Source organism: Cyprinus carpio, chromosome B18 (genome assembly GCF_018340385.1).
Source record: "Cyprinus carpio isolate SPL01 chromosome B18, ASM1834038v1, whole genome shotgun sequence".
Classification (NCBI taxonomy): domain Eukaryota; kingdom Metazoa; phylum Chordata; class Actinopteri; order Cypriniformes; family Cyprinidae; genus Cyprinus; species Cyprinus carpio.
In genome coordinates this window covers 17,917,853-17,945,302 of record NC_056614.1, presented here as the reverse complement: position 1 = coordinate 17,945,302, position 27,450 = coordinate 17,917,853, and the positions used below count along the sequence as shown (strand labels likewise).

The 27,450-nt window shown below is 37.5% G+C and overlaps 1 protein-coding gene and 1 non-coding gene across 2 annotated transcripts; both read right to left on the bottom strand.

Annotated features, from left to right (window-relative positions):
* Positions 1–481: 481 nt before the first annotated feature.
* On the bottom strand, positions 482–26,618 carry LOC109070436 (splicing factor 3B subunit 3). Its single transcript, XM_042744146.1, has 27 exons — positions 26,464–26,618; positions 25,646–25,765; positions 25,226–25,381; positions 24,968–25,138; positions 23,965–24,137; positions 22,047–22,188; positions 21,150–21,262; positions 20,755–20,892; positions 19,175–19,278; positions 18,712–18,877; positions 18,309–18,404; positions 18,056–18,128; positions 10,034–10,185; positions 9,321–9,476; positions 9,065–9,220; positions 8,806–8,949; positions 7,899–8,021; positions 7,657–7,811; positions 6,746–6,920; positions 5,582–5,787; positions 5,244–5,400; positions 4,782–4,907; positions 4,180–4,392; positions 3,804–3,902; positions 1,824–1,967; positions 1,478–1,582; positions 482–1,305 (listed from the first exon to the last, which is right to left on the bottom strand). The coding sequence occupies exons 2-27, from the start codon at positions 25,713–25,715 to the stop codon at positions 1,165–1,167; spliced, it is 3,654 nt and encodes a 1,217-aa protein (XP_042600080.1). The 5' UTR covers positions 25,716–25,765; positions 26,464–26,618; the 3' UTR covers positions 482–1,164.
* On the bottom strand, positions 21,350–21,433 carry LOC122140502. The gene has a single exon (XR_006157181.1). It is a non-coding gene; the product is annotated as a small nucleolar RNA SNORD111 (small nucleolar RNA).
* Positions 26,619–27,450: the final 832 nt, after the last annotated feature.

The window sequence follows — 27,450 nt, the reverse complement described above, 5'->3', positions numbered from 1 at the left end:
TCGCTCCGGCCAGACAAGGCATCACAATATGTTAAGAGGCGTAACATTTCTGTCACACGCTTGAGGCATTTGGCCAATCACAACGCGCTGGATAGCTGGCCAATCACAGCACACATAACTTTTCAGAGAGATGAGCCTTGTAAAAATCAACACGTTTCAGAAGGCGGGGCATAGAGGAGAAACTATAATGTACAGTATGTGAAAAATAATGTTGTTTTTAACTTTAAACCGCATAAACACATTTCATTACACCAAATACACAAAATAATGTTCTTTTTATCAGCGTCATATGACCCCTTTAACAAAGTATATTAACTCACTAAGAATGAATGACAATGTCATGAGAAACATGCATGATCATTATGGGGCTTCATCAAAAAAAAAAAAAAAAGAGGCTTAAGAAAACAGTGAAAACCTGCTTTGCCTGTGGGTGCAGTTAAAGACAAACAGCAAGTCTTGTGACAAACACGGAAATACATGGGAAAGTTAAAAAAAAAAAAAGTTTATTTACAAATTTTCTCACAATTCATGACATAAACAGCACTATTTCTTTCAGGTGCCCTGGGGTTGGATCACAAAATATTTTGAATATTTTGGATGGCTCTTCCAAAAAAATATTAAAAACCACAACAAATGTACTATATTCATGTATAGACAAAAACTCTAGCTATTTTACAATTTCCCTGTTTTTACAAGAGTGGAACAGTATTCTAACTTTCAAAAGAGACTATTAAACAGCCAAAATGTGAATGATAGAATGTTTTATGCAGACTGATTCATACAATAAAATGTGGATTTAATTTGCATTGTGTTTAGCTACAAAATCAATAATAGACATTTTTCAAGTCTACACATACAAAAGCCACTCCTGTATACAAGCTGATGATGCCCTTTGCCTGAAATATGTGTCACTATGCAACCGCTCCGTATGAACTAAATAAAACAGATGCTTCGTACTGAGTACAGTACCAATAGTCATTTCAAGCAGGACAAGGTCATTGACCACTGGGATTGTGACAGCTCCCAGCTGGCCCCAGTTAAAGGGGGGACTTCCTTCAGCCTTCACCAAAATATACTTGTGGTAGGAAAGTTTGAGACCACAGCCATGGGAGGCCTGGAAAAACAGTAGATTTTCTCATGGTGCGCCTGCCAGATGCAAAGACACTAGAAGGCATAGCGTGTTCGGATGTCTTCCAGTTTCTTTGACACCTCTGGAGGTGTGCGGTCCAATTCCTCAGAGACACTCTTCTGCTTATGTGGGTCCATGGAGTTAAACTGCTCACAAAGGTCTCCATCGATCACATTCTGGAAGCATGCAAGCGAAATCAGTGAGAAAGATGGCCAACCGATGTAGTAAGTTACCCAAATCTCACTTCTTTGCAAAGTGATGGACATTATTTTAAAGATACCCCACAAAGCATACGTAGAACTAAATTGTTAATACTAAAGCTGTGATATTAACCGTGTTTGCCCTTACCTTTACTGGAAAATAGTACGAGCGGAAGCTGAGGTGATCACGACCACACAGAGGGGGAAACTCAGAGCGCATGTGCATCTCCAAGTGCTGGAAGAAGTCATGATCCTAAAGACAGATGAGACAAATACATTATTTACACAATTTAAAAACCTTGTCATTTAATGTATGGTGCAACTTTAGTTATCAAACATGTCACAGTCTCTACTCTTATGGCTTGAAGTTAAGGATGTGGTCTGACCCAAGGCCTTCACCTCTTCTCCTTCAGTGGTTTTAGACTTATGAAAGATCATTGCACGTTAGCACTCCTTATGTAATTAATGGTTATTCATAATTTAAGGAGCTGTACCTCATGAGAGGTGAACGGCACCAGGATGCCAATGCCTCCCGATAGTGTGGTGTACACCAGGGACTCAGATCCTCCAGGGATGAGGGTAGTTTTCTGGAGGGACAGAACCGTCTCTCCTATGTGATAGTTAATAATCACCTCGGCCTGTAATCGACAAAGAAAAAAGGACAAGTATGGATTAAAATGGGGCTTGAAAAGGCTGTTTTTTGCTTGTCATAGTAAAACTAGAAAAAAAAAAGAAAAAAAAAAACTGAAAAAAAAAAAAAAAACTGAAAAAAAAAAAAGCACTTTATACATCCACATTCCAATACCTAGAAAAGTGCATGGTGTCAGGTTTGCAAGGCAAAGACCAGTAAAGACTGGGGGGAGGGACAAAAAAAAAAAAAACCCTAATACCATCAGTAATAATAATACTGATAATCAAAGAGATTATTATTTAAATGTAATCTGCAATACATTTTTAAAACAATTTTGCATTGAATTTTTTTTTTTTTAACAACCTAATATACTAAAAATGAATGTAGGCATGACATTATAATATACAAAAAATCAGCATTGAGAGACTGTGTATGTAGTGTGTATAAGTGTTACCTGTAGATTTCAAATTCTGTACAATCTTATCCTATTCGAATTTCATATAAAGATTCTTTTAACCCAAAAAGCTAACTATTCTTCCTTGGAACTGGTTCTCTCTAAAATACAAAACTTGTGTAATCCCACGTAGACTCTGTAAATGCATATTAAAACTGGAAATGTAATTTCAGTCACTTACATGCGTTTCATAAACACGATCCTTTCTGGATTACACTCCGCCATCAAAATGATAAATTAAATTATTCCAGCTGCTGTGAGAAAAGACTATAAACGATCCGCCACCTGCGATATAGCCTATTAGCCGCAAAAACTTTGTGTTTACAGATGTGACGTAATGACCCGGCGGCATGCTCGAACTTCCTGCGAAAACCTACCAGTACCACTCAAACTCCAAAACATTATTATAAGCTTACCGTTGTGAATCGAGTTAAGGTGAGGAGAACACTGGCTGGTTATGTACTTGCTCAAAAATTGATTTTGGATAATTTTTAACCCAAAAAAAAAAAAAAAATGTTACAGACTGCAACTTTAACTTTAAAAACATGCAACTGAGCACAACTCTCCAACCAAAGAGCTTTAACTAAAGGATTCTTGTGTATTAGAGGAAAACCTGAGTGTGTGTGGTCTAAAACTAAATTTGATAAACAGAGCATTATGTATACACAACCTTTACTTGTCACTTCATCTAAATCTTGTGTAAACTTTAATTTTTTTCTTCAAAGTAGTGAACTTGATGTTAATGCTTAAACACACAGCTTTCCTACCATTACACTTACAGAGAAACTTAAGATATGCTCATAAGGGGAAATGGTTTAATTCAAGTAAGCACTAGATCTGACGTTGAACAGGTGGAAATGACACATGGGAGTTAAATATCCAACACTGGCAAATAAATATCCAATATCATCGATACATTCAAATTACAGAAAACCCCCTATTAATATTGGTTAATAATTTATATGGTCATGATATGTTGTGCATCCCTAGACAAGTTCCACAACAATGTTTATACCAACCACCCAGTCCAGCTTAGTCCTGATTACACATGCTTTAGGCATGTCAGTCAGAGCTAGACGCAAGTCATTGGTGTGTAAATAGGGACTTTCCCTTGTGTCCACCTAAACATTTCCATGCTCCTAATCTGCACATAATGATATCTGGCGAGAGGACAAGAGTTGCTGCTGAGGTTTCAGAAACAGAGTGGAGTGTGGACTCCTGCCAAATGTTTTGGGGTGCAGGTCTCGGGAGTGTGAGCAAGGAGAACAGCAACCGCAAAACCAACCAGACAGACAGACAAAAACAATGAGCGGTAAGGACAGCTCAGTGCCAAAGGTCTTTCCGGGACCTGTGAGAAAGTTGAGTAATGAGGGTAGAAGAAACTTCTACCTTTTGTGATGCTCCGTTAAGCAAGCCTCTGTCCCACAATGCTTTGTTCCCTGTGGGGTCCTCATCAACATCATCGCTGGTGTTTGGAGGCAGGCGGACCTGAAAAAAACAAAAAAACAAAATGAGTATGCAGTCTGTAGCAAATGTATACAGATGATAACACCTCAATTTATTGTTTTTTTTTTTTTTCCTCTATTGCGACTGCTAACAAATTATGCATCTTTGTCAATTTGTAAACATGTTAAAAAGCTCATCTATACTAAAATATTCCCTGGAATCAAAGAGGTTACACTGACTTGGCAACCAAATTCAGTATCTGGTAAATGTGTGATACTGGTCTCAAATATTTCAAAACCAAACAGGTGATGACACTTACAATGCAGATATTTCCAAACTTATCCGCAGCAGCCATGGTGTCATAATCAAGCAGGCAGGCAGTTGTGACCCAGCGAGGATATGTATCGTCGGCAAAGATGATGAGCTGGTTCTCGTTGCGTCTGTAGCGCACCCAGAACAGACTTTCCTGAACATCAGATACTATCACACGCTGCCCAATAGTGTGAATGCCTGTTACCAAGTTAGGAACATGCTGCAAGAACAAGAAAAGGAGACTTAGTCATCTTGGTTTAGCAGGTTGGACATACAAGACCTACAAAATCATCTCATAAGGGAACAACACTTTCTCCACTTAGCTGTTTATCAAAAATATTAACACTTTATGTCAGTGTGGATTACTTGTGTGAAAAATAATAAACTTGTCTGCAACCTTATTTAACTTCTCTTCAGTGAAGTACTCGACCACTTTGTGGTCTGAACTTCTGCTTCAATGTTTTTCATGTGGTTATGCATCAACATCAAGTACTAAATAGTGTGTCACTGACGTTACTCTCATATTACTCAGTGTTTCAAAGAATAGAAAAATGCTCGCTCACTTCCTTTTGAAAAAAAAAAAAACAACCTGTGATTCTGACTTCTCACCTTGTTTTCACACTTGCGAAGAAGTTTCTTCTTTCCTAAGTCATAGATGCGCAAGAGTTTGCCTACTCCAACCAACACTCGACCCTGAAATGGAGCAATAGCCAGGGGTACGTCCTCCACGGGCGTCTGTTAATCAGAACCAATGTCTAAATTAATTCAAGTTCAAAATGATCTTGTTTAACTAGTAGTTGACCAGAAAATAACCATTTAACATATGGCTTTGATATATAGCTGGGTCAAAGCATCATTAAACATCATATAAACTGGACCACAAACATTCACAACATTTTTGGGCCATGGCCAGAACACCTAGACCAAAAAGTTTTATTGTGATTTGCTATGCTTAAATGGATTTCTAGGGCACATTTAATGATTTGTTGGAAATTCCACATTTCTGAGCCTCCAGCAAACACATGGGACCAATAAGTAATTCCATGCCAAGTCATTTCTGGTTTCGCTCACCTTGTGTAAAAACTCCAGCTTGTCCCCACCTCCAACTAGCCGATAGGTATAAATATAACCCCCACCAACGGAGCGAGGATTTAGTATCATATCTCTGGCAACACCCACCAACACGTACCAATCATCACCTCCATTGGAAAATCGACATACAGCCACACTGCAAAACATACAAATAAAAAGGAATTCAGGTCAGAGAAGGAGTTGGGATACAGAAGGGACTAATTTAACATTGTTCTCGTTATGTCAGTATTCTAAATTCAGAACAAATGGTCTGGGTAGAACCAGTAGGGAGTTCAAGTCTGCATTGTCCTGTTCAACCCATGTTCAACAATTCTCACCTGAAAGCAGCCTCGTTCTGCTCCAGCTGCACCAGGTCCAGTGTGTTTCCTTGGATGGGGTTGATCATGCGCACTAGTGAGGCCCACTGCCCAGAGCCTGCTTTAGGTGCCCCAAAGATGGCTTCTGGCAAGTTCTCGTTCAAGAAAGCTGCTGCCATTTCTGCAGCCAGCTCCCTTTCATCCTCTCCCGCTGCTTCCACCATTTCCTATATAGCAAAAATAAAGAACTGTAATTTTTTTGATACACTAAGTCTAAAAATAACTGACACCAATCTGCATGTTATTTTCAATAATTGTCATTATTAATTGGGTGCTAATAGACATACCACTACAAGTTAGAAAATGGCTGTTGACATTTGCTACCATTCAGACATTAGCTTCAGTGAGCTTAGGCTCTGGTCTAGGTCAACGAGTTTGAATTCATCCCGAAGGAGTTGTGGGGTTCAGGTCTGGGCTTATGGAGGTCAGTCAAGTTCCTCCACACCAGAACCACTAAATCACTTAGTGCACAGGGGCATTGTCAGGCTGGAATAGACTTGCGCCCTCCACGAACTGTTGCCACAAAGTTGAAGCGCAAATTTCTCCAGAATTTCATTGTATGTAGTAGCATTACGATTCGTCGTCACTGGAATTAAAGGGCCAAACCAAACCCCCTAATTATAAGTGACTGCCCGCAAACCTTTGGCCACATAGTGTATATAAGAATGTTTTCTGAACAATTTGCAGATAAACATAAGAACTCTATGTTATGCAATACATTCAGAAGCAGCCTTTTTACACTGCAGTTGTGGACTATTTATTCTTACTAGATACACTCAACTGTTGAAAGAACTGCATCAATATGATTTATCTTTGAGGGACTACCACAGTTACCACGGTTTATTTCACAGTGCTTGTCACTTTTACGGCTCGTCAAAGTGGAATTACCCTTGCAAACATGCGCTGTGATGAGGCAGCCACAAAACGGACATGACAGACAACTTCCAACAAGAAAGCAATGAAGTTCTGCCTCAGTCAGTGATTAGATTGGGAAAATGAGTGTATGAGTCAGACAGGAGAGAGAGAGAGAGTGAGAGAATAAATGGAGATAAGAAAAAACAAATTCCAGAGGAGATGATCACAACCAAAGCACTGTCTTGCCCTGTGAAGGCCAGGTTCACTGACCTCAGCCATCTGCTGTTTGCGCTGGGCTTTGGTGGCTTCAGTGTAGGCATTGTGGTCTGTTTCGATCAGGATCAGGTTATTCGTCTCTGGGTGGATGACAAACTTGCGAGGTGTGTACTGCAGTGGGAAGGCCACCTGGTTAAAGATGGCACCCAGTTTCTCAAGAGCCAAAATCCTGAGGGAGGGAAGGATGAGATTGTTAAAAAGGCATGCAATAAATTTAGAGGCAGAGTAAAAAGTTTAGACATCAGTTACAGATTGGATTAGTCATTATGAAATCCTGGAAGTCAAAACCACCTGTTTCCTGGCTATAATTTGACAGAATCATGCTTGTGCTGATATAATGGCAGCTGACCTGGATGGCAGTTATTTTTCTTTTAATCACAAAATAAGAGGTTGATAGCTATAAAAGGGCAACTAGTACAGACCTCCGACACAAACAGGAAATGCCTTTTTTAATCGCACTACTTGACTAATCAAAACAAATAATCCAATCCAAAATGAGATGTCATGCAGCAGCAAGCCAGTAAAACATTTAGGGAAGAGAGGTCCACCCTTGTGTGAATTGCTAACCCCCCTTTAAACTAAAGCAAATGTTTTTAAGGTTAATCTCACCAAAACGGTCATGCCACGTCCAGGTCATATTTTATCCCAGATTGCAAAAACGCGGAAGGATGGAAACTTTAGGACCAAGATTTGCTTCATTCATGCACATTTAATTTACTTCTAAAACTATGAGTATCAGAGCACTGGTCAAGTAGGAAAATCATAAGTAAACATTAAAGCACTACGGCAACTGAAATCTATGAAGCCAACCACAATATGCTTGATATTAACATTCTCACAAACCTGTGAAGTCATACAAAGCTGAAACTATGAACAGTATTCACAGTGTGTGTGTGTGTGTTTACCTCAGTGTGTTGGTGGAAATGGCAACAATACCCTCAGGACACTGTTCGGAAGCAAACCCTGAAGCATACTCTAAGGTTTCATATGACAATGGGGTCAGGTGGAAACGAGACTGGTATGAGTAACTCAGCCAGGAACGACTAGACATGGCCAGAACCTGCACAGTAAAAGGTCAAGTAAAGAGGTCAGCAAATTTGCAAGCTGTATGACATCGCAACAGGCATAAAATGTAAACGTGACTCACAGCATCTTGGGCCTGCATCCGGACTCTGAAAAGCTTGACGGGACGAGAACCAAGATACCGAGTTCGAGTATCAGACAGGTCCCCGGTCACTGGATCCAAAACAGTACGCAGTAACACTCCGTTCTACAAACAAAGACGTGATTATGGTAAGAAAGAAGCAATGGATTGTCCAGTCATTTCATCAAGTAACAGGACAGTCACACTGAAGTCACATTGTACTTCTTATGGTTTCCTTTCAAAGCTCTTGTCCCAAATGGGACATTTGTAGTATTTTTCTTACAGTAAACAATTCATCCGTTTCATTTTTAAAAGTTTGACCTCATAACTTGAAGTGATTTTGCAGCTTTTGCTTACCAACCATAAGGGGTGCCACTTTTATCTTTTTAGGTTGCGAAAGGGTGCTCACAAGTATGACTCCAGTATACAGTTTTTTTCCTATCCATTACCCTACGCATTACTAAAGGCTCCATTATCAGTCTCCTCACCCATTAAAGTTACAATGAAACAGAAGTAGCAACAGATCATTTCTTTCTCATAGTGCCTTACATTTCAGAATCAGAATGTGAGCTTGAAGATGATTATAAGAAAGGGGTGGGGATTTTAGCATATGATTTTGGCTTATGTCAGATAAGTCTTTTCTTAACCGGAAGATTGGGTTTTTGAAATTTACAAGGTCAAACCCAAATGAATTGTTGAATTTGGTTGAATTTATTTCATTTCATGCACACTTTAATAAACATTTAGCAACCAAAATTATACTCTAAGCAAAGCCCTCCTGGAGCATCACAAGGATGCATGCCTTGCTCAAAGGTACATGGAAAAGCTCTCAATTTCCCATTTCGCCAGTAGCTGGGAATAGACATGAAATATCTGTTACCACCCCAGAGCAAGCACTAAAGTTTCTGACCTGCAGGCCAATGTTGAGGTATAGAAAGCCAATTGTGCCCTTTTCTCCCAGCTCATCCTGTTTTTCCACTCCACCCATCTCCACAATACAAAGAGACTCTGGTTGGGCGGGAAGAGCCTGCATACTCAACGGCTGTAAACAGTCCTGTGCAACAAAGAGATTACACACTTCACACAAGTTCAGTGGGCACAGTAACTAGAATCTTTGTTTTAATGTGCAAATCAGCTGACCAAAGGAAGAAGAGGAAATCGTAGCTTACGGATGGATCCAGGGAGATGATGCGGACTGTGTTGTCCACCAACCCAACAGCCAGGAAACGGGAACGCTGTTCACCAGGAGGCACATTTGCCAAACTCATGCACACCACATCTGCCGACATCTCCTTCCTCTCAGTGTATTCATTCAGCTGCCCAGACTGTAAAGAAAGAGAGAAATCTTAATGGAAAGACAGACATTCAAACAATAGCTGAACATTCAGGTGACAATGCAAGATAAAAGTATGTCCGCCAACATACCGGGTCCATCTCAAAGTAGACCAGTTCTCCTCCAGTCAAAGCAATGACCACCTGCCTCTGATTGACAGCACATCGGACAATTGTCTTCTTCCCCGGAGTCTTCCATTCATTCACTCTCTTATCTGCACGGATATGACGGATCCCATCTGGGTAGACCTGTAGAGATTCATCAAATAAAACAAAACCCATTAGATTGAGGTAAATGGAACATTAAGCACTATTGTTTAATCTACTTCAGGGTTCCTCAAATCTTGCCCTGGAAGGCCAATGTGCTGCAGAGTATAGCTCCAACCCTGATCAAACTCACCTACCTGTGATTTTTTAATGATCCTGAAGACATAGATTAGCATGCTCAGGTGTGTTTGATTAGGGTTAGATCTAAACTCTGCAGGTAAGTGGATCTTGTGGGCCAGATTTGAGGATCCCTGATCTACTTGTTGGAAATAAACTAATTAATTTAAAGGGAAAGTTCGCCCAAAAATGAAAATTCTGTCTCCCTCATATTGTTCCAAATCTGTATGACTAACCTTCCTCTGCTGAACACAAAAGATATTTTGAAGAATGCAGGTAACCCTTTTCAGTGAAAGAAAGAAACTCTCAGGTTTGGAACAATGACTGGTTTCATTTTTGGGTGAACTTTTGCTTTATCAAGGAAGCAGAAAATGTTCAATGGGATATTGTGCATGCATGTAGGTCAGAGAGATGTCACTCACTTGCACAAGTGCATCTTCCCCAAGCAACGAGCATGACAGGGTGGGTGTTGTGCCCAAGAAACCAGAGTCTGTCACTTCTTCCACAGTCTCACCGATAGAAAGCACCAAGGTAGCATTAACGAAGGACACAATGATGTAGGCATCAAACTCATCTGTGAAAAGGAAACCCACAATTCTCTGGTTGGAAACTTCTGCAAAATGTGGGCTAATTTGCAACCATAAAAGGAAACACACACACACACATATACATATATATACTTATTTATACACACGCACTAGGGGTTGCATGACTACTGATTTCTGCTAGTCGATTTCTTATTTAAAAAATACTCGAGTTACTCGACTACTCGTGGTTCATGCTAGGCTACTGTAAATGAAAAGACATGAAACAGTTCTTATCAATAAACGCTTATTAATTCATAGCTTAATGGAACAATTACATATGTAAATTGTCAAAACTTTATAATTATGACATTACATTTAAATTTTCATGTAACGGCCAGTATTCGTATCTGTAATAAATCACAAAATTATTCGTATCTGCATCAGGATAAAACCAGGTGGAACATCGTACAGATACTTGATAAGACCGTTATGACTCTCTCTTTTTTCATAGTTATGACTGAACAGGTATGCCATGTTAAACTAAAATAATTATTCATTTCTAAAAATATATTGATCATGCAAGCAGAAAGATGTCATTACAAACGTTTAGTGATCATTTGAACTTGACTGAATTAATTCAATGCGCACATTCATTACGCAGAACTCTTTAAGCGAGTCTTTTTTTTGAACTTAACTAAACAAATGTGCATGTGCCACCCAAACCAGCAAAAGATAAAGATGCAAACACGTAGGCCAAGTAGAAAATGTATCTGTATCCAAGTTGATTATTAGCCTACTCTTGAGAGAGAACTGGTTTGGTTTTTGGAGACTGAGGCGCGCAACAGTTGTTTGATTGGTGAGCGTGCTGTGCTTTTTACATTTATTTGTTTCATATCGTAGCCTAAGGTTTAAATCATTGCCTTTTAAATATATACAAATAATAGAACATGTATGATGTATTATTTTATAGGTGATATTACTCTTGCCAAGCTCTGATTTCTGAGAGATGCACGGAGAGGCAACAGCAATGGGGTGTTTGATTTGCGCTCTTTACATTTCATAAAGTTTTCAAAACATTCATTCACTTCACACTCTGTTGCGTGACTTTAGGGGTCTGTGTATAATATTGCGCTGATCCCCTGGCTCAACTGTTATCTAGCAAACACCAGACTGTGCCAGCTTCAGCCGAATATTCAGGCAGAATTATTCCTTGTCAGTTTCTGAAGCCATTATCCGTGCCATTCCGAATAAAGTATTCTCCTTCGGGAACACCCCTAATTATTACATTACATATTTTAAATTTAACTTGCATCATAGATAAAGTCATAGAAAGTAACAGCTACACGTAATGTTGTAATCCTAAAATTCACATCGTACTTGCAAACTCTGTGCATGCATTATGGTAAATGCATACATACACACACATACATATACACACACCAATATATACATACACACATACATATACACACACCTATATATACACATATATACATACATATACATATTATACATACATATACATATTATACATACACATACATATTATACACACATATATACATACATATAATATATTATATATATATATATATATATATATATATATATATATATATATATATATATATATATACACACACACACACACACACACATATACACACACACATACATACACATACCGAGTGGCAACCTCCCGCTCTCTCTCGTGAAGCCAATAAGTAAGTCACTAAAACTGCAATTCATCGACTGGTCGCTTAAGGCTGGCTGCAAAAGGGAGTCAGTCCCATAGACTCCCCATGTTAAAATGCCCAACTTTACAGCAGAAAAAAACATGTTTACAGCCTGGTTCAAAAAATGATTTTGGTCTATATAACTAATTTTGCCCTTCATGACAACTGTGAGGGGGGGTGAATTTTTTTTATAACTCATCCGTTTAAATTATATTAAGCCTTAAAGTTCTGCATAATTAAGGGCGTGGCCACTTGAGTGACAGGTGGATTGCCGCTGCAAGGTGGCGTGGCTTCAGCAACCAGCTCCCACCTTTTTGCCCATTTTCGATTTTCCGGGAGAGTCGCGCGGTGACGCACTGCCAAGATGGCAACGGCCCGCTCTGCACACTTTGAGCTTCAAAACCGCTATTGAGGAGTCTATGGGTGACGTCACGGACACTACGTCCATATTTTTTTACAGTCTATGATATTTACACATACACACACTAGGGCTTGCATAGACTAGTCGAGTGATCGACTACTTCAACCACTAGTCGGCGCTGTCGGAAACAATCGACTACTCGAGCATGCATTTACCATAATGTATGCACAGAGTTTGCAAGTACGACATGAATTTTAGGATTACAATATTACGTGTAGCTGTTACTTTGTATGACTTTATCTATGATGCATGTTAAATTAAAATATGTAATGTAATAATTAGGGGTGTGCACGAAGCAGAATACTTTATTCGGAATGGCACGGAAAATGGCTTCAGAAACTGACAAGGAAAAATTCTGCCTGAATATTCGGCTGAAGCTGGCACAGTCTGTAACCCTAACCAAGAGTAATATCACCTATAAAATAATACATCATACATGTTCTATTATTTGTATATATTTAAAAGGCAATGATTTAAACCTTAGGCTATGATATGAAACGAATAAATGTAAAAAGCACAGCACGCCCACCAATCAAACAGCCGCGTTTCGCGCCTCAGTCACTCAAAAACTAAACCAGTTCTCTCTCAAGAGTAGGCTAATAATCTACTTAGATACAGATACATTTTCTACTTGGCCTACATGTTTGCATCTTTATCTTTTGCTGGTTTGCGTGGCCCATGCACATTTGTTTAGTGAAGTTCAAAAAAAGACTCGCTTAAAGAGTTCTGCGTAATGAAAATGTGCGCAATGAATTAAATCAGTCGTGTTCAAATGATCACTACATGTTTGTCAAGACATCCCTCTGCTTGCATGATAAATATATTTTTAGAAATGAGTAATTATTTTAGTTTTACATGGTGTAGGCCTACTTGTTCAGTGACAACTATGGAGAGAAAAAAAAAAAAAAAAAAAAAAAAAAATAAGTGTCATACCGGTCTTACCAAATAACTGTATGACGTTCTATCCGAATGCAGATACGAATAATTTTGTGATTGTTACAGATACAAATACATATACAAATACTGGCTGTTACATGAACATTTAAATATATAATGTCATAATTCTAAAGTTTTGACAATTTACATATGTAATTGTTGCATTAGGAATTAATAAGCTTTTACTGATAAGACCTAGTTTTTTTTTTCATTTACAGTAGAATAAACCACGAGTAGTTGAGTAACTCAAGTATTTTTTAAATAAGAAATCGACTAGCAGAAATCAGTAGTCGTGCAACCCCTAATATATATACACACACACTTTATTATATATATATATATATATATATATATATATATATATATATATATATATATATATATATATATATAGATACACACACACACACACACTTTTATATATATATATATATATATATATATATATATATAAAACACACACACACACACATTTATACACACATTATATATGCGATATGACCAAAGTCTTTTATCTCATTATGAGTAATTTTTTACTCAACTAATCCAGAGCCGTAACTATTATCTTGGTAATCAAGTAATCTAAATCTACTGATTATTTTTGACAACTGAGTAATCCGATTTTTTTTGTGATAGTGATATTGACTAAATTTATATATATTAAACTAATGAGAAAAATTATTAGTTCAAATAAAGCATGAAAAACCAAGCAATCACATGGGTTTATTGAACATTGTTAAAATATGTACAGGTGCTTCTCAATAAATTAGAATGTCGTGGAAAAGTTCATTTATTTCAGTATTTCAATCAAATTGTGAAACTCGTGTATTAAATTCAATGCACACAGACTGTAGTAGTTTAAGCCTTTGGTTCTTTTAATTGTGATGATTTTGGCTCACAAAAACCCACCAATTCACTCTCTCAACAAATTAGAATATGGTGACATGCCAATCAGCTAATCAACTCAAAACACCTGCAAAGGTTTCCTGAGCCTTCAAAATGGTCTCTCAGTTTGGTTCACTAGGTTACTGAGGCTGGGGTCAAGGCATCCAGAGCCACCACACACGTGTCAAGGAATTTGGCTACAGTTATCCTATTCCTCATTAAGCCACTCCTGAGGTGTCTTACCTGGGCTAAGGAGAAGAACTGGACTGTTACCCAGTGGTCCAAAGTTCTCTTTTCAGATGAGAGCAAGTTTTGCATTTCATTTGGAAACCAAGGTACTAGAGTCTGGAGGAAGGGTGGAGAAGCTCATAGCCCAAGTTGCTTGAAGTCCAGTGTTAAGTTTCCAGTCTGTGATGATTTGGGGAGCAATGTCATCTGCTAGTGTTGGTCCATTGTGTTTTTTGAAAACCAAAGTCACTGCACACGTTTACCAAGATTTGTGGAGCACTTCATGCTTCCTTCTGCTGACCAGCTTTTTGAATATGCTGATTTCATTTTCCAGCAGGATTTGGCACCTGCCCACACTGCCAAAAGCACCAAAAGTGGGTTAAATGACCATGGTGTTGGTGTGCTTGACTGGGCACCAAACTCACCAGACCTGGACCCCATAGAGAATCTATGGGGCACTGTCAAGAGGAAAATGAGAAACAACAGACCAAAAATTGCAGATGAGCTGAAGGCCACTGTCAAAGAAACCTGGGCTTCCATACCACCTCAGCAGTGCCACAAACTGATCACCTCCATGCCACGCCGAATTGAGGCAGTAATTAAAGCAAAAGGAGCCCCTACCAAGTACATGTACAGTAAATGAACATGCTTTCCAGAAGGCCAACTATTCACTAATTTTTACATGAATACATGAAGTATTCTAATTTGTTGAGATAATTGGTAGGTTTTTGTTAATTGTAAGCCAAAATCATCACAATTAAAAGAACCAAAGGCTTAAACTACTTCAGTCTGTGTGCATTGAATTTATTTAATACACAAGTTCCACAATTTGAGTTGAATTACTGAAATGAACTTTTCCACAACATTCTAATTTATTGAGAAGCACTTGTAATATGCCTATAAATAATATGAACATAACCTACGTAAGTACATTATGCATTATAACAAAGACCTGCAGAGGGCGTCAACGACCTGGCGATGCTTCACTTTACAGCGCGATTCAACGTTTAAATGCATGCGATTTTAATATCTGGCCACATGCAAACTGAGAGCGAGGGTTTGAACTTATTTTGAAAAATCGCGATGTACAACAAGTCGCATAGAAATATGTTAATGTATTCTCCTGTGCTGGCATGGATTTCTAAAGATTTACTTTATAAATCTAGTGAGATAACACACACCGTTTTCGCAGATGAACGCAGCCCAAACCCACAGCATATGCAGAGGAAGAGTTTGTGGGCCGAGCGGGTGAGATGGAGATGCGCTACATGCTTGTAAATAATAACGGTGCAACACAAAGTGCGTCAGACTTTATACGCTTTCCCAAATGAAACCGAAACATCAAATGCAATAAAAGACTGAACAATATAATGCAAGCACTATTAAAGGTTTTACCACAAACACAACTTTATATTGATATCGTGAGACCACTTTTCACCTCGAGAACTATCGTGAGATCACGTGCGCACAAAAAAAAAAAAAAAAAAAAAAAAAAAAAAAAAATTCAGATTTGAAGCTTGTGACAAACTCAGACATCAACCCCAACACTTTATTTAGCGTTCATGTAAACACTACATTCAAATTCATCAATCAGAATGAATTCAGTCCGACTGAACCAAAAATTGTGGATTGAATCGTAGCCACTGACTGCTCGCACCAACCGGACGAGTAGTCGTGTGACTCATTACGCTCTTCGCTGCATATAACTGAGGAAGTCCTGCACTTTTCGTCTTTGATGACGTTTATAAAAAAAAAAAAAAAAAAAAAAAAAAAAAAAAAAAAAAAAAAAAAAAAAAAAAAAAAAAACTGCATACCGCAGAAACGGTATAATGGAAAATTTTAGTGGTTTTAAAACAGTGGCTTTTCAAAACCACGGTATACCTTGAAACCAGTTATCACCCAATGCCTACATACATTGTATAAAATAATCAACTGTATAAAAACACTGTATATTCTTCACTGTGTAAATTAAATATACATTTCATTTTTACGCTAACTATCCTTTCGAAATCTTTTTCTATAATAGTATCTAAAACACCTGGAGTAAATGAACAATTCGCTATTTGCTTACCTTTCACAAAGCTGTACAGTCAAAATGAAACTGAATCCCTCAACCACTCCAGTACACAGACCACAATAAAAGCAGAGTTCAGCCTGCACGCACAGGCCAAAAAAACTAATAGCGAATCACATGATTTCAGAGAAATATCTGGCAGACAGTGACAGTGACTAAGAGCCCAACTTACTCTGTGCATGCCAAGCAAATGTTTATCTAGTAGAATATACTTGGTAAAAAGCTCCTACAAGTGAAAGCATGCTGCAAAACTCAAATTATGCTTCAAGGGGAAAACCTAGGATGTACTTTCCATGCACGTGAACTCGATCTTTTACAAAAAGCACAAAGAAATCAGCTTGCGTTGCCCTGCAGGAATCAAGCCAATACATGGCATGATTACATATCTTGATGCAGTTAGTCAAAACTGTTTAAGGCTTAAATGCATTCCTAAATCATTTCCTTTATGGTGCAACAGATCACAAAATTCACAGTTCGGATCATATATGGATTTTGAGTCACGGATCGGATAATTTTTCAGATCAACAACAAATAAATAAACCAAACCTTACTGTAAGTATTTCTATACCACAGCAAAAACTACTAGCTTAAATAATAAAGTTATTAATAAGAATAAATAAGAACAATTACACAAATTACATGCATAGATGAAAACAACTAATCACAGTTACAAATATCAGAATTTAGGTGCAGAAATTTAATAATTAAGTTTAACACAAGAGCTCACTGCACAAGTTAAATACAGATTAATCTTTGTTAGAGCTGTGGTGTTATTCGATTAGCAGACAGAAACAGGTAGCCTATTTATTGGCTGCTGTCTCTTTAAGACCAAATGCACGGCCCTAATACTGACACACATCTGGGTTCTTTTTTTGCACCTGCTTACGTTCACTTAAGACATAACCAACTGTGTTTACTAGAATACTAAAGCGGTTATTATAACAACTGTTTTTATGTGAAAGAGGAATCACTCGGTGTCTGAATCGCACCTCTCTGTCTGCATGTGCGCATTTCAGGTGCGTGAGCGCACAGGAAAAGGTACACGAGTTAAAACTGCTTCAATGTGTAAACTGGCAAGACAAAACATGTGCAAATGATAAACTTTCACTCTGTGATGGTTGAACTGAACAGTTAATCTGCAAATCACATGTGTGCTGAACCGTGGGGTCTACGGATCACAGATCATCACATAACCCTGAAACAGCACAGAACTACCAAATTTTGCTATAAATTTGATTGCATCATATAATAATTGCTGTTATAATAAGTGTTCATCGTCTGTTTGATTACGTCTTAAATTGATTTTTCCGTACATTTCTGCCATATGCACAAACTGAGTCACCACTGATAAGCTACTACTAAATATTGTAGAAACTTAATTTTCTGTTAAGTTGCTTTGCAAAGATTTGTATCGTAAAAAGCGCTATACAAATATACTTGAATACTGAAAAAAAAAAGATCATGCAAAGATCATCTGTTGCACCTCTAATTTCCTTCCTGTCAGGAAAGTGACTTTGTGATGACATGTCTAAATACCTTTTTTTCCCTCCACAAAGAAATGCTTGCAGAAAAATCACTTCAAACATGTCTGCACAATTCATGTGCATGCACACACTCTACATTAATGGGTCTTTTACCTTCTACATGTCTCCTGACAGTCCACACAGCATTGGGGTTACCGGGAAGTTCAGAGACAGCCATTTCTGAAACCTGAAATATCATGCATTCTTTAACACATCAAAATTTAAATAGTCTGTGGAAAAACCTATAATCTAAACTGTAAAACCGCATACAGTATGAAGGACTTCCTAATGCAGTGGGTGTCAAATTTCCATTTTGCTAGCATGTTGTGAAAGCTGCCACGCAAATGCAACTCCTAGCAACACAAACCTCCAGTCCATGTCTCAAAACTCTCAGTGTAGACCTGGGTCCTCTGCCACATGCCACGTATAGCTGTGGGGTGTCTTCATTAGCCAAATCGGCAATCTGCAGTAGTTACAAAAAGAAAAAATTCAACACTACTTCGAGAGGAATCTTGGAGTAACTTTCTTCATTACATAAGTGAACTGACGGTTCAAAGAGGAGAAGAAAAAAAAAAAAGTCTGAAGCGTTTATATTTGGTAACTACAAAACAAGCAGTTCAATTTTGCAGGCAACCAAACAGTGATTCATTTCCAAAAATCTGCTCTCATGCCAACATGTAACCCCGTTTCCCGTCAGTTATTCCCAGCTTGAGTGTGAACACAAAATTTCAAATTTATTCATCTTCATTGTAAAGTACACATTCACACACCTGGCAGGACATGATGGGAGAAAGATTTTCTTGCTCGTCGACCAACACAAGGTTCTTAAGGGGGCGAGGTTGGAAAAAGAATGTGTCTCCCTCCTCCAAAGGCATGGCAGAGGAAAACTCTGGTTCCTCGTCGTCATCACCCAAGTGGGCAATCTGATACAGGTAGCTAACAAACAAAAAGTTTTGAATTCATACTTCCAAAGCTATTTAGCACAGTGTGTTCTACAGTACAGATTAATGAAAAGATTCAGGTTAAAGGGAACCCAAGAGAAGTATGGTTACACCGACACTACATAGGTTTCTGGTAACTGAAACTACTGCTCCCACATTCCTCCCTCTTATCATCTGCTGTAATCTAGTTAGTATGATGAAATTAGGGGAAATGCCACCAAATCTGAGCCATTTTGTTTTTTTTAGGTGAATGAATGAATGAATGAATGTACAAGACAGAAAAGGGACTTACTGGTTTCCAAACTCTGTAGCAACAAATAAGAAGCCAGTCTTCAAAACACACATGGCTGTAGCCACTGGGATGGTATCAAAATACTTCATCCTGATCTCAGTAACCTAAAATATGAATAGATATTCAATTCATGTCAATTTCCAGCATTTCAACCTCTCATGTGTGTATTCTGACACCAGATCACACTCAATGTTATATATATGAGCTTTCACTTTAATCTATTTCCTTGTGAGCGTCATTAATAAAACCACTATGCAATACCGCATTCTAGACATGTGCCGGTTTTTGGTAATGCAATATATCACGATAATAATCATGCACGATGTTGTTATTGTGGGCACTTCAAAATACAGAGAACTATTATTTATTACAAATTATTCAGAATTTTGAATGCATTTTAAGAATACTTTTCACATCAATAGGTCACAATGCACAACACCGCTGTATGCTGCATCAAAGACATGTGCACGCATGTAAACAAGCACAGATGAGAAGCACATGGCAGAACGAGTGAAAGATGCTCTGGATGAAAGCGCACATTCACTCTCTGACAGCAGATGGCGATAAACAGCAGAAATGCAGCCGTTACTATTCTGTTACTGTTTCTGAAACATATTTAAATTATTTAAATAGCCATTCAGATTTGTGTATTTGCTATGGTGTTCATCACAGCGCCAAATACTTAAATATTTAGACTTAAGCTATTTAGTTTCAAACTTTGCTACATTTTATTCTTGACTACAACATGCCCTTGATATTGTTTGAAAATCATTTGATTCTTTTTTTGGTAACACTTCACATTAGGGCATTTATTAGTTAACATTAGTTAAACTGCCAATGAAAAACTCTTCTAAACATTAATTAATCTTATATAACTCCAATATTTAATAACACGTTGAAATCAAAAGTTGCAACTGTGTTATTTAATGAGCTAACATGAACTAGGAGCTGTATATTTTAACAAAGATTAATAACTTTACTGTATCAAATGTAGCTATTGCTCATCGTTAATGTTAATGCATTAAGGTTAACTAATGACATCTTATTATAAAGTGATATATATTGGTCTTTATAATGCTTTTGCACTTTAATCTGTGTAAAAATTTTAACTTTATACATTTTTGTGTATTGCTTTATTGTATTTAAATGTTCAGTTATTTTAGTTATAAGAAAAAACATTATTAAACCTGTTATACTGCATTATGACAACACTGTGCAACTGTGCACTCTGTTTTAACAGTATTTTACACATCTTTCTCTGCAAACATCTGCCTAACCGGTATAAAGTAGGAGAACTTTTCAATGCATTTTATTTATGTAAATTAAATATTCAGCATCAACTGTATTCACGTAATATCATACACCCACATTTCTTTAAAGCATGGGTTGACATTTTCCAAGTTGCAAATACAACTTCAAGGGGGTTTTACCAGAACATTTTAGGTAAAAAATTCAGACTTTCCGTGTAGAATTGAATGAAGCAAAAGTAATTCATGTAATTACACATTGCTTCAACAGCTTTGTACATCCATGAAAATGAAACAGATGACACAGTTGGGTTTTTAGTTCTATGCGCTCACCATCTCCTCATCAGTTTCCAGAGTAACTTTAAAGATGTCTCCCTGTTCTGTCTGGGCTAGAAAGAAAAACATGGATTTGGTCTTGTGGGTGGCAGAACAGACGAAGATCATGCCTCGCTCAGGATCATCCAGGTCATTCTGAAAGTGAAAAGCACTGTGGTCACATCTCACATCTGTGTTTAATTTATTCTGTAAACACAATGACTGAGAACTAAACAACCATACGAGGTCAAAACGAATATTAGGATCAGAGATCTTTATGTGTCTCCAGTTATATAGTCAGAGAAGAGACATGAAAAGCTCATCATTTCAATACTAATAGCTGTTTAGACTTCTCAAGGTGATGTTTAGTGTGCTCAAACAGAAACGCAAAGGGGAAGACCACACAAACTCACCCTTCTGCGTGGGATTGGGCAACGGATGTCTGGTTGGTCCCCAAAGTTTTTGTAGGTGATATAGTTCTCAGAGCAAATGAGCACACCACTGGGACCATCCGAACCACCAGGAACTACGAAGCACAGGGGAAAGGTCAGATTAGCACAAACTCAGACACTTCGCTAAATTTTTCTCCTCTAAAAGCAAAACTTTCTTTGCCGAGTCCAGGAAGATCAGATATCAAAACAATCTCTTCACCAAACAGTCAGAGAAGAGACATGAAGATATTCATCATTTCTGACACAACACAACAAAGAACATCACTTGTAATCTACTGTTCAATAGCTCGGGGTCTGTAGGATTTTAATGTTTTGAAAGAAACTCTTATGGTCACCAAGGCTGCATTTACTTCATTAAATTACACAGTAAAACCACTAATCTTGTGAAACATCACAACTTTAAACATTTCCTGTTTCAATATTTTCAAATTGTATTTATTCCTGTGATGGCAAAGCTAAATTTATAGCAGACATTACTTCAGTGTTCAGTATTACATGATCCTTCAGAAATGATTTTATGCAAAACAAAAAGTGTTAAGGTTTTTTCCCCCCAGAATTCTAATAATCAATAAAAGGAGCATTTATTTGAAACAGAAATCTTTTGTATAAATCTTTACTGTCACTTTTGTTCAATTTAATAAACTTTGCTAAAAAAAATAATAATAATAATTCTTACTGACCCACATGTAAACCTAGAATCACACTTTTTTTTTTTTTTATACCAATTATCTCAACCGCAATTATGATGAAATAAGTGCTAGATAACAACGGTGTTGTGCTAAAGGTATTGCAACATTGTCCATCTTGTGAATCCTTATCTAGCATTTAGACATCTTTCCATTCTAAAATGATCAGAACCTGTGATGAGGAAGTTGCCGTGTTCCTCCAGTGCCTCGCTGTACTTGCGCACCACATGGTTGAGGCCCAAGTCCAACTCATAGAAGGTCAGAGTCTGCTGTGTGTTTGCCGCAGCCTCTCCGGTGGGATCATTATCTGCCTCCTGCAAAAACATTTTACACTATGGGTTAGAGCAATGGTCTTCAAGCAGGGGTCCGCAGCGGCACTGCAGGGGGTCCGCCAATTAATGTTTGATCACAAATAATTTTTTTGTTACAATAATTAAAATATGGGGAAAAACATCAGAGAGTCCATTTTAAAAATAAGCACCACAAAACAAAAGCAAGAGCACTCCCAGTTGATACTATAATAATATTATGTGACCCGTCCTTGCAAAATGAGTCAGAATGCCCAATAATTTTGAGCTACAGGCAAAAGAAGTGAAAAATGTCAGTTTTGGTTGAATTTTACACAAAAACAAAAAAAAAAACCCCTCATATAAAAACCAAAACTCCAAAAATAATAATTGTAGATGTATACGATTTTATTGGAACGTTCTGAGATCGCGGACTGAGATGAGTGACAGCTTTTTTTTCACACTAGCACTTTTGGTATGCACCCAGGTTCGATTGATGTCAGAATTCGGTTGGATGGTGTGAATGCTGTCTTCCGAACTCAGGTGTGCACCGGTGAACCGTACCCAAGTTTGCTAGTGATTGTAAACTGATCGTCCATTTGCACTTTCGAGGCAATATAAGCTAGCTACACGCAGCAGAGTTTTGGAAGTGACATCTAGGCCTAAATGTGTGATGTACTCTGAAGCTCCAATAGACATAGTGATACTTGCACGGGACAAAAATATAGCATGTCAAAATAGATACGCACAAAATGCAGGCTAATAAGATTACTAAAAAATATTTGTATCAATATTTTTTTTTTTAACCATTCCAATTATTTGTAGAAGTAATGCCTTGTAAATAATTTTGAATGTCTCACTGTATAGGCCAACTGCTATTCTTGTCATGGGGCCGCTGCTCCATCCCGGAGTAAAAAATAAAATGTTAAGTTTTAGTAAGCTTGAAGCTAATGTTTAAGTAAATATTTATTTGTCCATTTGACATTAGGCCTAATATTAAAATGTGATCTTTAAATAAACTTATAAAATAGCTGAAGCTCTGATAAATGTAAATGCACATCTGACTAGTAAAATGAAAATGTATGACTCTGCAAATATACAACAACCACAAACAACTACTGAATTGTGATTTTTATCCAAACATGTTTTTATGATGCATAAATCTGTAATATACAGGCAGTGGTGCATGTGCAACAATATTAATGTGCATAGTTCTGATCTACTGTCGTAATATACGTACAGTATAACAATTTATTCTTAATCATAATATTAGTTTCTATTAATATCGAAGGCTGTATGCCTAATATGTAGCTCTGCTTGACATTTTGTATTGGGGGTCCTTGCTCCATGTCTGTCGCCTAAGGGGACCTTACCTTGAAAAACGCTGATGACCCCTGGGTTAGAGTCATGTCACCTAACTGATTATATTTGTAAAACCATGAAAAACCAGGATGAAAAAGTATCATGGCATTGGCTACATGCAAAAACACCCAAAGCTGTAAAGAATCTGTGTTCCTTATTTAGCTAGCTGCTTGTTTACATCCTAGGCGACTTAGCATTGGTCAGGCCACCAATGTGAATCTTATTCCCCCACTAGTTCAACACAATATTCAAAGACCTCCCTCATATAGGCCAAGATATTTCTGGTTTCGTGAATAGCATTTTCATTTAGATTAGAATTTTAATTTGTTACTATAAATTTAATATTTTAGCTACTTTTAAGTCATCCTGCAGTCCCCTTTGGGAGGTTATAGACCCTAGCCCTCAGGATGAAAACCAATGCACTACAAGAAAGACACTGACCTCATAGTCCATCTCCAGGCAGGCAAACATGGGGTTCTCAAACCCCACATCCACACCAACCACATGGTAAACAAGTGTATTAGCCTTGTGGGCCTCTAGAGGGGAGGAGATGGTAAGGCGGGCAGCTGCATCTCTGTTCAGGATGTATACCAACTTCTGCTTCTCTATGGCACCTAAGAAAATGGAATATGGATAGCAAAAATGCGAGAACACAATTTTCAGTTAAAGGAATAGTTCACCCTAAACTAAAAATTTACTCCAGCCCATCAATTAATGTCTCGTGAAGCAAAAATATGTGTGTTTTAGGAAACAAATCCATCATTAAGGCATTTTAACTTTTAACTGTCACTTCTGGCAAAAATACTAGTTCATAATAACGCTTCCTCCACCATAAAAATCCCATCATTTGTTGCCCTCTCACATAAAACGGTCGCTTCTGGCCAAAATTCTAGTCAATAATAATGCATCCTCCACTGGAAAAAGTTAATCATCTGTTATCCTCTTAAATCAAAACCCACTGACATATTTGGTTAGAATGGTTTTGGAACATTCGCTTGTAAACGGTGCTTGATTTTTCTATTGACTCAGACGAGATGACTTTTCACTGAATATAGCAGTATGATGGATACAAGACTCATATTTTAGCTGGAAGCAAAGGTTTGAGGTTAAAAACGTCTTTACAAACACTTCACAAAATGTTAAATGACGGACTGCAGTCATGCTGATTACTTCTGGACTATTGTGATGGTTTATCAGCTGTTTGAACTCTCATTCTGATGGCAGCCATTCATTGCAGAGGATCCGTTGCTGAACAAATGACAATGCAAAATTTCTCCATATTTGTTCTGATGAAGAAACAAACTCAACTACATATTGAATAGCCTGTGGGTGAAAACATTCTCAGCAAATTTTCATTTTAGCGAACAATTCCTTTACCTGCTATCCTAATGCATGTCAAACTGCTACAACCTTGTAGTCTTTACAACAGAGTCTGTAGCTTTACCTATCATAAAAGCTCTGCCCTTCGGGTCCACAGCGAGGAACTGCCCTGGCACGATACGTCTGCAGCCGCTCTTGCCGAACGTCTCCTGGTGTATCTTTTCAAACATGTTTTTGGAAGGATGGTACTCCAAGATCACAATTCGGCCAGAGTCACTTCCAACCACAACATAGTCTATCACAAGGTGAGAGATCCATAAGAATTAATAAATCTCGATACACATGATCCATGCAAAACAACAATTTGAACTAAGTTACTAACCTTTAGTTCCACCCGTCAACCTGAAAGCCATGAGGGATCGGATAACACCGAACACCTCCATAGTGAGCAGCGTGTGGACCTTCCCCGTGTTGGCATCAGGACGCAGCAGTTCCAGAATTTTCCCACGGGAAACAACAATCTCCTGCTGCTTAGTTCCTAGTAAAAAAAAAAACACAAAGATTTAAACATCATTCTTAATACGCAACGCTTCAAAATAAAATGCAACACTATTCTTGCAGTTACCCTAACAAAAATAAGGCATTTTAACTTTTAACCGTCACTTCTGGCAAAAATACTAGCTCATAATAACGCTTCCTCCATCATAAAAAGCCCATCCTCGGTTGCCCTCTCACATAAAACGGTTGCTTTTATACGCTGCATTTAAGAAACCACCCAGGAAGTGTTGTTGTTCTGATATACCTGAGAAGTTGCCATGGATGGCATGGGAGATGCCAGTTGCCCGCTGCAGGGTCAGGTTGTACAGAAACATGGCTGCTGTAACTGGACCTTCAGGCTCAGGACAAAGAGCTTAAGCAACACCTACAATCAAGTCATATAGAGATAGTATAAGCATCAAAATTAAAGAAGAGGACAGCAAAACGACTTAAAAGGCAAAAACTAGTGTGCATTTCATCGAATTAGCACAGAAACATTACACTAACATGACGCATAAAGCACTGCATGGGTACAAATACGTTCCACATAATAAAATATCATTGCTACACTAAGCTCTCATTAATTAAGGCTGCATGTGTGCTTTGTTTTGCAGGAGGCCGCGCGTTTGCACGAGAACTATGGTCTTGTGTTAACTTTAACAATGCTGATGCTCGGAAACTAAATATGTTGGACTTCAAACAAAGTTTAGGGTACTTCTTTTGTATTTTTATTAGTAACTTAGCTTTAAATCAAATCAAATGTGTGTAGGACAAACTGAACTCTTTTTAGAGTTTCACTTTGGATCGTTCATCGAGTTACAACCGCTCACAACATGCATGGGGAAAAAAACAATTCGCTAAAGAAGTGTTCTTGTAAGTTCACATCATGTAACACAAAATCAGCACATAATCTACAGCAAGCGGCTGAAGTTGCGAGCGTTAGTCCAGATGTCCATTCATCTTTAGCCGGTCGGCTAACAAACTTTATAGTCAAAATAAAGGTTATTACTATAATTTCTGAAAACAAATTTTAGTATAACAAGGAAATATGGGTTATTTGCGAAATATATGAAAACTGTTTACCGAATTAGCAACCAGGATGTTGTAGATTTCAATCAGATGAGAAACGTATATATTTCATTGGCCTGTTCGCTCGTTATTTCAAACGGCGCTGGAACGATAGAGGGCCTCCCAGTTCCGTGGCGCACATCAGTGTTGTCCAAATACATGCCTGAGCGAAAAGATCGACCTCAACAAGAGAATTAGTAGAAACCTGCTATAATAAAAACGACATTTCTGTTTTTCATATTTTCTCATTTTAAAGGATTATCATTTCATTTTTTTTCCAATTCTAACTGTTAAGTTTGACTGAGGTAAAACTTGTGAAAAAAAAAAGATTTTGAAATGTAACATACATCTACCAGTTTTTTTTTTTGTTGTTTTTTTTTTTTTTTTTTTGCTAAAGTATCATAGTTACTGTTATTACAATAAAAATGGTAACGTTTATTGACCACTGACTTTAAATTAAACGAAAAGGGAAGTTAAACAAAGTGGTCCCATATGATCTTATCTATGATTTTTGGACGAATTCGGTTTATAATAGAGCGCAAAACTATTATTTTTAAATGTATCATCCTTAAAATGGTATAGCATTCTTTTGAAAATAAGGCACTCGACGTTTTAACGCACACTCTTTCTTTCTTTCTTTCTTTCTTTCTTTCTTTCTTTTTCTTTCGCGTGTGCACCGTTTACGGAAATCCCAGAAAATAACCACATACCGTAAAGGCAAAATGTTATTTTTTTTCCGTTACTGTTTAAAATGATGACTACATTTATATAACTACCATTGTTTTTAGTTTGAAATAGCAAGAGATTTAAATATCTCAACTACCCTTTTACAGTTTAAATAAATTTAAGTAGATTTTACAATGTCTATTAATGTTTTTCAGAGTATCAAATAATGTTTTTTAGTTGAATGTTTATTTTATTTTTGTTAATATTTTTTAGTAATGAATAGTGCTTTGTATGGTTTTTGTTTGTTAATTTTTCTTTATATTGTTATTATTATTT